This window comes from Ranitomeya variabilis, chromosome 6, assembly GCF_051348905.1.
Source record: "Ranitomeya variabilis isolate aRanVar5 chromosome 6, aRanVar5.hap1, whole genome shotgun sequence".
NCBI lineage: Eukaryota > Metazoa > Chordata > Amphibia > Anura > Dendrobatidae > Ranitomeya > Ranitomeya variabilis.
This window is the reverse complement of record NC_135237.1, coordinates 111864794-111877149: the sequence shown is the minus strand read 5'-3', so window position 1 is coordinate 111877149 and position 12356 is coordinate 111864794. Positions and strand designations below refer to the sequence as shown.

Sequence of the window (12356 nt, the reverse complement as noted above, 5' to 3'; positions counted from 1 at the left end):
TAGATATGACGAGATCCAGGATAGGGCCAAGTCTGTGATGCCAAGAGATGAGAGAATCTATAGCAGGAGGGAATGGTCCACAGTGTTGAAGGCAGAAGACAGGTCCAGGAGAAGGAGGACAGAGTAGTGTCGCTTGCTCTTGGCGGTTAGTAGGTCGTTGGTGACTTTAGTTAGGGCAGTTTCAGTTGAGTGATGCGGTTGGAAGCCAGATTGTAACCGGTCAAAGAGGGAGCAGGAGGAGAGGTGGGATGACAGTTCAAGATGGACATGCTGTTCCAGTAGTTTTGAGGCATAAGGGAGAAGAGAGGGAGGGCTTTTTGAGGATGGGTGTGATCGAGGCGTGTTTGAAGGATAAGGGAAAAACACCATTTGTAAGTGAGAGGTTGAAGAGGTGTGTTAGAGCTGGGATGAAGACTGTGGTGAAGTTAGGGATGAGGTGGGATGGGAGCTGGTCAAGCGTGCAAGTGGTGAGGTGTGATCTTGACAGGAAGGAGGAGAGCTGATCTTTGGTCATGGTGGAGATGGTGGTTTTGGAGGAACAGGGCTGAGAAGCTAAGAGGGGCATTGGGCGCTTTCACTGATTACCTCTTTCTTTAAACAGAAGATCGATACGAAGTCTTCAGCAGAAATGAGAGGAGAGGGAGGAGGTGCCACTGCCCCATACAGAACACTACACTCAGCCTTTTCCTACCGGAGAAAATAGAGGTCAGCAAAAATGGAGCTGAAATGTTCCTGTAATAACGGGGAGATCTCTGTAGGGAAGAATGACATTTGTCGTCATGATCCTGGGACTTGTGTTCCCTCTTCCCACTACCATTTCTCGTGGGAGGTAAGGGTGGCGTGATCCTCTGTTCCCCAGTTGATATTTTTAGGCCGGAGTCACACTTGCGAGTTCAATGCGAGAAATTTGCGCGAGTCTCTCGCATCAAGTCCCGGCACTGCCTCCAGCACTCGGGGCCAGAGCACTCAGTTGCATAGAAATACATGCAGCTGCACACTCCGAATCAGAGTGCCAGTGCTGGGACTTGATGCGAGAGACTCACACGAGTTTCTCGCATTGAACTCGCAAGTGTGACCCTGGCCTTACTCTGATTTGCCACCTTGGGTTCACATGTTCCTAAGAAGAGGGTGATGATGGCACGATAGCTACTTGCGTTTCTTTGATACCTCCCTGTGTACTGGTTTTGGCGTCAGTATCTTTCTGATATGAATCAAATAACTCCAATGTCCTTTTCTGTACAGCTGCCATGTTTTCTATTCTGCTTACGCCTCCTGTACGTTATGGGATCGGTACATCACTGCTTTTATCTGGAATAAAAATGGCTTTAATAGGGACTTTGTTTTATTTGCATGTTTATAATTTCAAATTTTTTTTGCCTTAACTTTACGTAGCTTTTTGAAAGGATTGTGCAACATGATCACAAAAGAGCCAAGCCAAAAAAAAAAGCATCTTTGGCATTGTGCCAATTCACAAACATTATGCACCCATTTTGAAGAGTTTGGCACAAAGTTTTCCAGCAGAAAAGGAAAGAAAAAAATAACTTAAACGCAAATGATGAATTGAGGCCTGTGTATTTATCTGTGGTAAATTATTTCCATTAACAATCATGTACGACGAGTAAACGGATAGAGTTCATAGATCATTATTTAATAATCTCTTGCCAAATTCTTAATCTTGGCTCATGGTTCTTTCGCATAAGCAAAATGTGATGTAAAAATTTTAATGTGAACATTTGAGTAGAAGATGTAACGCCTCTTCTGTACGGATTTCTTTTAAAATAGACAACCCTCCTTTTGGATCGCTTTCATCCTATCATATGTCAAGATCTGATCCTACTTTTTGATTTAAAGAGGAATCATCAAGCTTAAAATGTATCCATTTATTCCCTTTTCATGGGATTGGGGATAACTTCGCAATCAATGGGGGTCTGACCACTGACTTGGGTATACTAAGACATGGGTATACTAATAAATCATAAACTGAACATGAGTCAACAGTGTGATGCAGCAGCAAAAAAGGCAAATGCAATTCTGGGATGTATTAACAGAAGCATACAGTCTAGATCACGTAAAGTCATTATTGCCCTCTACTCCTCTTTGGTCAGACCTCACCTGGAATACTGTGTCCAGTTTTGGGCACCACATTTAAAAAAAAAACATCAACAAACTGGAGCAAGTTCAGAGAAGAGCGACCAGAATGGTGACCGGTCTGCAAATCATGTCCTATGAGGAATGGTTACAGGATTTGGGATTGTTTAAATTGCAAAAAAGAAGACTGAGAGGAGACTTAATAGCTATCTACAAATATCTCAAGTCATATAAGAAAAACACGGCACTCCGTTGTTGAAATGCTGTTGGTGCACAAGTAGGGTATCTGGCCCGTAATCAATAGTCTAAAAAACTTGGCACTCAAAATTCAAAGAAAAAAATGGTTCGTTTATTATGCATCAGACAATAATAGTTGAACGTTTTCGGTCTTTCCTTGGACCTTCTTCAGAACAAACTTTTATCAGGGTGAGGATTTATACATATAGGTACAAAAGAAAAAATAAATCAAATTATGAATCAAATAATGCACAGGAAAATATATAAAAAAACAATAGCCAATATTATAGTTGATGTCAAAAGGATATAGTGAGTGCCAAGTTTTTTTTAAGACTATTTAGACTACAAATATCTCAAGGGCTGTCACATTGCAGAAGGATAATCTTTAATCTCATTTGCACAAGATAATACTAGAAGCAATGGGATGAAACTGAATGGGAGGAGACAGATTAGTTATTAGAAGAAAATTTTTGACAGGGTGATCAATGAGTGGAACAGGCTGCCACGAGAGGTGGTGAGCTCTCCTTACATGGAAGCCTTCAAACAGATGCTGGACAGACATCTGTCTGGGATGATTTAGTGAATCCTGCACTGAGCAGGGGGTTGGACCAGATGACCTTCCCTTCCAATTCTATGATTCTATGACTGGGACCCCACTGATCCTGATAACTGGGCTCTGAACAGCCCATTGTGAATGAAGCGGTGGTCGATCATGTTCACTGCCGTTCTATTCATTGTTATGGGAGTGCTGAAGGCCAAGCACAAGGCTATCCCTGGGGGTCCCATTAAGAATGAATGGATCAGCAGTGTTCACCATCCACCACCAGGTCATTCATACAGAGCTCTTCAGAGCCCCAGTTGTTTTTCAGCAAACAGGCAAACCCCCAGTGCAGTAGAAGGCATACCCTGTTTCTTGGATAGGGAATAATTTTCAAACGAGAATACCCTTTTAAAAAACATTCATAAGAACAGATTCCACAAGAAATATATGTATAAGGAGTCTTGCCCAATGTTTACCTCTTTCCAGGAGAGCTGGGTGGCGACCAGTATCGTAACCATTACACCAGCTCGCGTGCATACTGTAGGTTATATTTCAGTTTCCAGAGGTCCTAAAATGCAATGTCAAATAACCTCCACATCCATCCATTGGTTATTAAACAGCAGAGTAGCCAGACAGGCGTATGGGGAGCTGTATCTATAATGGCCGGGGCAGGAATTCTGTATTTATCATTGCTAAATGAGGTGATGCCCCAGGGACAAAGTATTTGGCTGTGTGCAGCTGAAAAAGTTAGGAAGATCTGGATGGGACAAAGGCACACAGATAGGGCGGTACCGTAAGGCCGGGGTCACACTTGCGAGTTCAATGTGAGAAACTCGCGTCAGTCTCTCGCATCAAGTCCTGGCACTGCCGCCAGCACTCGGGACTGGAGCGTTCAGCTGCATAGAAATACATACAGCCGCACGCTCCGGTCCCGAGTGCCGGTGGCAGTTCCGGGACTTAATGCGTGAGTTTCTCGCATTGAACTCGCAAGTGTGACCCTGGCCTAAGGAGCAAAATGGAGGTGAGGGTGATGGTAGTGCTCTCCTGTAGGGGTTGTGTGAGGACACCACACTTATAGAAGCCTGATGGGCTGTGGAGGAGTATCGACCAGATAGCAGTTTAGGAAAGAGGAGAATATGATGTTGTTTGGACTGTGCTCACGAAAAGGGACATCTGTAGAGTTTAAGCAAGGTTTGTTGTTTGCCTCAATGCATTTTGGCGCAGGACCAGCGACTTTCTCAAGGTAAAGGTCATTTGTTTTTTTACTGTAAGAAAGACGCTGATCTGCCGCCAAAATTCCTTGTAGTAAATAAAAAAAAACTTCCTTAGGCTAGGTTCACACTAGGCGTTTTTGCTGTTTTTTTATGTGTTTTTTTTAATGCTTATTTTCAGCTACGTTTTACAGTACCAGCAAAGCTTACGAGATTTCAGAAATGTCATGCACAAACATTGTTGTTTTTTTTTTGTCATCAGTATTTTGTGCTTTGCATGATTTTTTGGACATAGAGCATGTCACTTTTTTTTTAATTGTTTTTCACCCATTGAAAACAATTGGTAATGAAAAAAAGCAAGTACAGCAGTATAAAGGTACCGTCACATTAAGCGACGCTGCAGCGATATAGACAACGATGCCGATCGCTGCAGCGTCGCTGTTTCGTCGTTGTGTGGTCGCTGGAGAGCTGTCACACAGACAGCTCTCCAGCAACCAACGATGCCGAAGTCCCCGGGTAACCAGGGTAAACATCGGGTTACTAAGCGCAGGGCCGCGCTTAGTAACCCGATGTTTACCCTGGTTACCAGTGTAAATGTAAAAAAAAAAAACCACTACATACTGTACTTACATTCCAGTGTCTGCCGCGTACCCCGGCGTCCGCTTCCCTGCACTGTGTAAGCGCCGGCCCTGAAGCAGAGCGGTGACGTCACCGCTGTGCTTTGCTTTACGGCCGGCACTGACACATTCAGTGCAGGAAGCTCTGAGCAGCAGCGCGGACGCCGGGAGACGTGACAGACATCAGAAGGTGAGTATGTACTGTTTGTTTTTTTTTACATTTACAATGGTAACCAGGGTAAATATCGGGTTAGTGAACATGTATCCCCTTAAAACCAAAACTTTATTATGATTAATTTAAAATATACACCAACCCAGTGCTTACTGGCAGGACAAAAGTCCGCCTATCAAGATAAAAAACGACCAAGGTCTAGCGCGTACCCTGCAGTAACCTCTCCTGTCACCTGCCTGGCTGTGGAGGTTGGCACCCTTAATAACGATTTTTTAGCGCCCCCACTCAACGTGGACTAACCCTCACTGCCCTGTCTCGCCCTATTGTACAGGTGAGAAAACAATAATAAGTAAGAACAGAGATGAAGAAAGGAAAAAAATGGTCAAAAAAATAAAAAAACACAATATAATGAAATTAGCAAAAAGGAGAGCAGGATGAACGCTCCGGTTTCCTTTTTAGGGATCCAGCCCCTTATTGTACATTAATCACTATATACTGTCAATCTGCAGTGGTACGCTACCAGATATGCCACATACTCCAGCATAAACAAAAACTATTGACCATACCACATATAACACATCCTATGGGCTATCTACCCAATTTGAGCACAGATATCACTCATCAATACAAAAAAGTAATGACTCATGGATAAGGCTAACAACATCAATAGTTATACAATGCCCTTAAAGATATCCTGGGCCAAAATACAGGGTATGTCAATAGTATCCGCAATGATGCATGTTACTTATTAAAGTGTGCCTCAACGCGTTTCCCTGTGGTTCAGTTCATCAGGAGGCCCGTCAAAGAAGATGTCAGGTACCAGATGCCATAGATGAGTAGCATAACCGGCCGCTTAAAATAAGCAAAAGTAGCATAAGCGGCCGGTTATGCTACTCATCTATGGCATCTGGTACCTGACATCTTCTTTGACGGGCCTCCTGATGAACCGAACCACGGGGAAACGCGTTGAGGCACACTTTAATAAGTAACATGCATCATTGCGGATACTATTGACATACCCTGTATTTTGGCCCAGGATATCTTTAAGGGCATTGTATAACTATTGATGTTGTTAGCCTTATCCATGAGTCATTACTTTTTTGTATTGATGAGTGATATCTGTGCTCAAATTGGGTAGATAGCCCATAGGATGTGTTATATGTGGTATGGTCAATAGTTTTTGTTTATGCTGGAGTATGTGGCATATCTGGTAGCGTACCACTGCAGATTGACAGTATATAGTGATTAATGTACAATAAGGGGCTGGATCCCTAAAAAGGAAACCGGAGCGTTCATCCTGCTCTCCTTTTTGCTAATTTCATTATATTGTGTTTTTTTATTTTTTTGACCATTTTTTTCCTTTCTTCATCTCTGTTCTTACTTATTATTGTTTTCTCACCTGTACAATAGGGCGAGACAGGGCAGTGAGGGTTAGTCCACGTTGAGTGGGGGCGCTAAAAAATCGTTATTAAGGGTGCCAACCTCCACAGCCAGGCAGGTGACAGGAGAGGTTACTGCAGGGTACGCGCTAGACCTTGGTCGTTTTTTATCTTGATAGGCGGACTTTTGTCCTGCCAGTAAGCACTGGGTTGGTGTATATTTTAAATTAATCATAATAAAGTTTTGGTTTTAAGGGGATACATGTTCACTAAACTTTAGATTTAATTCCCAGTATGTGATTTTTTCTAATAAATATCGGGTTACTAAGCGTGGCCCTGCGCTTAGTAACCCGATATTTACCCTGGTTACCAGTGTAAAACATTGCTGGCATCGTTGCTTTTGCTGTCAAACAACGATACACGCCGATCTGACGACCAAATAAAGTTCTGGCCTTCTAGCTCCGACCAGCGATATCACAGCAGGATCCTGATCGCTGCTGCGTGTCAAACACAACGATATCGCTATCCAGGACGCTGCAACGTCACGGATCGCTATCGTTATTGTTGTAAAGTCGCTCAGTGTGAAGGTACCTTAAGAAACCCATTTATTTTTGTGATTTTTCCAGGTTTACCATCTTGTTTTTGTCACCTGAGATGGTAGTTGGGATTAGTACAGTTTAATAAAATTAGTGATGTGTAAAAAAGTAAACATTGGCCAACATAGGTGTGAGATTGAACAAAGCCTGTGGCTGACCAAGGCATGAGATTGAACAATGGACAACTAAATGGCAGACCAAAGTGTGAAAGTTAAATTGTGTCCTACAAACTCAATTCACTGCCAGTGTCTTAGGTACATTATTCCAGACCAATTCACCTCCCTCAGCTGTTACATTTGTATGTGTACTTTTTCATGAACATACTGTATGTCTTGTATTGGTGACCTGTGTTCATGCTTCTGTGGTGGAGGCAAAGTTGAACTTTGAAATCCTGAAAATTGCATAAAAGAATGCACAAAAACATGCCTTTTTGACGCTGCTTCTTTCGTGCCAAGAGTGCAGGTTTTGCTGCAAAAAATCTTCGGATCTTCTTTCCATGAGCGCAGCCCATACATCGTGATAATCTAAGGCTTCTTTCACACTTCATTTGGCGTCAGTCACTTCCGACATAATTACGGATCGACGGATCCGTCACAATAGTTGAAAAAACGGATGTAACGGATCCGTTTTTTTGACGGATCCGTTACTCGGGGGTTGTATATACTTTTTGGAGCATGCGCAATTGAAAAAAATTGAAAAAACGGATTGGGGCGACGGATCCGCCAAAATGACGGTCGCGACGGATCCGTCGCCCATAGGTGGCCATTCTATGAAATGACGGACGCGACGGATCCGTTGCGATCCGCCATTTCAACGCAGACAAAAAACGTTGCAATGACCGTCAATGTCTAGATGACGTCCGCCAAATTTTGACGGATCCGTCGCATGACGGATGGAACGGACGACCATCCGTCACAATCCGTCGCTAATGCAAGTCTATGGGGAAAAAAACGGATCCGTCAAAAAAAAAAAAACGGATCCGTTTTTTGAGGAAAATGGCGGATTTAGACTGACGCCAAACAACTGAAGTGTGAAAGAGGCCTAAGAAGTTAAGATTCCGCTACTACATGATATAAAAAGTAACCAGTGTCAGTGAGGCCATTATTTCAGCTACATGTTTTTTCTGGCAGCTGGATTGGTTATTTAGACAAAGGCTTGTTGCACAAGAAATTGTACAAAAATATGTGGTGCCCTTTTACAGGCAGAGGAGAAATAAGAAGCCAGGGGAAGCAACTCTGTACCCCTGGGATTGAGTGGCGTTGCTGGAGATCAAGGCGACCAGTCAGTGCCATCCCTGTGGTCGCTGTCAAGGACTACAGTGAAATCTGTGCAGCCACGTGGAACATAGTGTCCTGCCCTGTTCAAGAAGTACCCGACTGCCAGGGGACACCAGTTAGCGATCAGAGGAGAGATGTCTTGATACTATCCTTATTTGTCAGCAGTGGGAAGAGAGCTGAGGTACTTTCCTGTAAGCCTGAGGTGCCGTAGATGCCAAAGTCCAGGCTGAGAGGAGAAATTTTAGTGCACGTATAATGCTATGTGCAGCGGGAGTGAGGAGAGCTATTCCACAATGCCGGAAAAGAGCTGGGGTCATCACACCATGAGGGGCTGTTGGCTCAATGTACTGAATAACTGAGGAGAGCTGTAATCATAATCATCATCATCATCATCAACTACTCCAGTAAAATCGAGTTTTTTTCCCTATTGCTCCTGAGGTCTGGACATTGCTTACTGAGATGGCCTGAACCTGCATCTCTTCCACAACTTCTCCCTTTTTATTCTGAGGACGCCCCACCGGCTGGCGAGACCACCATGACCGTTGGTTGCCATTACGCTCCGGTTCGGTGGAGGCTGACCCAGACAAGTAGAATGTATATGAATTGATGCCTCCACGCTTCACCAGAAGATAAGGATGTGACCCTATCATATGATTCCATAGAGGAGAATCTGATGCTTTATCAGCATTCCTATTGACTTTAATGTAAGGCATATCATTCCCTGAAATACTAGTCAAATTGTTTTCAGTATGCCATTTGTAGGCCTTCTACGATATACATTAGATAAAGAAATATATATATGTCAATGATACTATGTACCATTCAAGCAAGTAGAAAACCTTATGTCGGACTGATTTCTAGAACATGAAATCTCTGAAGCGCTCTTAACCCCTTTCAACAGCACTTTAAGAAAAGGACCATTTAGATCAATAGCACTTTGCTTACAGGTTTCCAGACTATAGGCAAATGTCATTTGGGTAAAGTGCCTTAACGAGCTCTATAGAGTACATCTGGAACTCATGAGTGCTTCAGATCACAGATCAGAAAATTCCACCAATGTGATCTTCTTACATCTTTGGCATATCGTAGGATCATTATTTGTTGAATTCCTTCTGGTGTTTTCAGATAATTTCATAAAGGTCTCTGTGGGCCTAAATGAAAAAAGCAAACAATACACTCAGACATCCAATATATCATAAAGACCTCCCCAATCCTTATCCATGAGCCCACAATTTGCAATGCAATATTCTTATATAAAATGGAAGGGATGGCCGGTGAAAATAGGTAATAAATGTATATGACAAAGTTTTTAATATTTTTGTAGAAGCTTAATTGATATTTGTGAAATGACTAACATAAATTTGTCTTCATGCCAGTTCTTGGCATAAAGAAGATGAATCTTGTATTAGATTGGCCTAATGGATCTCTACTCTCTTTGCTTTTAGATGCCGGTAGGATCCCTAGTGAACGGAAGGAACTGCACCATCGTGGAGATGATTAATTTGGATTTATTCAGAATATCTCATATCCATAGATTACATTGCTGTCAGTATAGCAAAAACCTATCATTTATGTAAATATCCTTTATTAGATGCATCTGTTGTAAATGCTTTCAAAAGTAGAAAGGTCCAGGATTTGGGGTGCGTTTCCCCAGAGCAAAAAGGCAAACCAGGACCAATTATTGTGTAGTAAGTGGTGAGTGAACTGCTATGTCAGGACTCTGAACATTTTTACCTTTTGTGCATTACTGCCCTTTTCCAACATGGCATCTTTGGTCTCATGTGCACTTGTCTTCCTGCTATAAAACTCCACCCCAGCCTTCAGTCTGTGCTAGATTATTCTGCTTTGCATCCAGCTCCTGATTACTCCCTGGCCTTGCACCTGCTCCTGTGAACCTGTGTTGGATATCCTGCCACTCTGCTCTGAGTTCCTGCTGCATACACCAGTGTTCAGTAATCCTCCTTCATCTGCTGCTCGTGTTACTTCCATCTGCATTTGCTGGACATGTAAGCTGTTTCTGCTCTGCAAAACCTGAGACTATTAACCAGGCCTCCCTGGTTGAGCTAAGATATGATTTGAACTGCCTAATAGCATATCTATCTGTGTCTGGACTAAGTCAAGGATCTATTTGTGTCAAGTTTCCTCAAGAATAACTGCTTCATAGACTTTCGGTTTGTTTGCATCTACCTCTGAAGTTTCCTATTGACTGCTAAGCTGCGTTTATTATTTGCACCAAGTGTTGTGGACTTGAGTTTCTCTCTGCACCTGCTTGAATCACCGTGTGATAATATAAACTTTACCACTTATAAAACTGTGTCCTGTTGTCTTGTTCCACGCAAAGAGTCTCCTGAATTATCCCCTATAATTATTACAGGATAATCTAGCCATAAAAAAAAGGAAACTGCTGGAACAATGACTGCAGAGAGCAGATTAGAGCAGGTGTTTTCCATAATTAGATCACTGCAGAAAGATGTGGAAGGTCTGCAAAAGAAGTTTGGAAGCTTTGAACACAACAAGTGTTTGGACAAACTTTGCAGGACTTAAGCAATCGCATGGCACCCCAGGAAAACAAACTTGCTGGCATAGAGTCCCAGTATGGACGGGCTTTTCAGGACATAAGCACGCAAATAGCTGCACAAGAGACTTTACCCTCTGGGCAACCGCAACCAGCTAGCCCACCTAAGTTGCCCCCATTCAGATTTATTGGTGATCGCGAAAAAATTTAGTGGCTTTGTGAATCAATGTATGCTATATTTTGATGTGCATGCTGACCGTTTTCCTACTGATAGATCCAAAGTATTGTGTGTGATAATGCTACTGACCTCACGAGCGCTCGCCTGGGCGAATCCGATGATTGAGTCTCGTGACCCACGGTTAAATGACTTGGATGATTTCTTGGCCGCTATGGAATTAATGTTTGATGACCCTAATCGCCGTGCAACCGCTGAATCTGCTTTGTTGTCTTTACGCCAGGCTAAATGTTCTGTTATTGAGTATGCCACTGAATTCAGGAGATTGGCGGTAGATACCAATTGGGACAGTTATGCACAATTGCCTATGTTTAAAAGGGGTCTGTCTAGTATTATAAAAGATGAACTAGCTCGCTCAGAGTCACCACAAGAACTAGAGACATTTATACAGCATTGTGTGCGCATAGACATTCGCCTTACTGAGCGTAGGTGTCACGGGGATACAAGGAGGGCGAGAGCTAATAACCCGGGCCCCTGTAATTTCCCTCAGACTAGGGAAACCCTGTCTGACCCTCTACCTGACGTTTACACTGAAGGTATGCATGTTCAGGCCTCCACCCTCACCCTGACTCCTGATTCAGCCCTAGACTGAACACCACCGCCCACCACCCAGTGAATGCAATAGACCAATACCCACAGTTATAACAAACAAGGATAAAGGAAAATATACACCACGCTGCATTCAATCAGGAATACACTATAAAGGTGCAGGGCAAAATAAATACAAATATAGGAAGGAGTAAATAAGACAAAGGAAAATACACCACCAGCAACGATTCTCCAACAACCAGCTCTCCACTCCGGACCGAGATAACTACGGATAAGACAGAAGCTATAATCGGCGACGCCCAAAGATCAGGAGAACCATTTAAAGGAAATGGGTATGGCCCAGCTTCCAATCCGAGGATCAGATAAATTAACCCCGGAGCAGCCAGATGAAAACTAGCCGACGCCAATGAGCAAACAGTGGTCAAACGCGGAATTACCGCTGTCTGTCAGACGACCTGGTCTGGACAGTGTCCGACATGACAGTACCCCGCCTTCTACGAGGGACCCCAGGGCCCTCACGGCTTATAGGACCCGGCTTGTCCGGAAGGCGACGATGAAAACACCTAACCAGCCGATCCGCATGAATGTCCGAGGCTGGTACCCAGGACCTCTCCTCAGGCCCATAACCACGCCAGTGTACCAAATATTGTAAAGTGCGGCGCACCACACGAGAGTCAACCACCCTGGAGACTTCAAATTCTAGGTTACCATCCACCAAGACTGGAGGTGGCATAGGCGCCGTGTCCACAGAACCCACCACCTTCTTAAGAAGAGACCTGTGGAACACGTGTATTTTATACACCGTAGGGAGCTCCAGTCGGTACGCTACTGGGTTAATGACGGCGGTGACCCTAAATGGACCAATAAACCGTGGACCCAATTTAAGGGATGGTATCTTGAGTCTTATGTTTTTTGTGGATAAACACACCCAGTCATCCA

At 43.5% G+C, this 12356-nt stretch overlaps 1 protein-coding gene across 1 annotated transcript in view; it reads left to right on the top strand.

Annotated features, from left to right (window-relative positions):
• Positions 1–605: 605 nt before the first annotated feature.
• The window catches only part of LOC143783488 (uncharacterized), a 57544-nt gene continuing 45793 nt past the window's right edge, over positions 606–12356 (top strand). The window contains exons 1-2 of the mRNA XM_077271889.1: positions 606–705; positions 9564–9663. Coding sequence (XP_077128004.1) covers positions 9564–9663 — 100 coding nt within the window. The 5' untranslated portion in view covers positions 606–705. The remainder of the gene's footprint in view (positions 706–9563; positions 9664–12356) is intronic.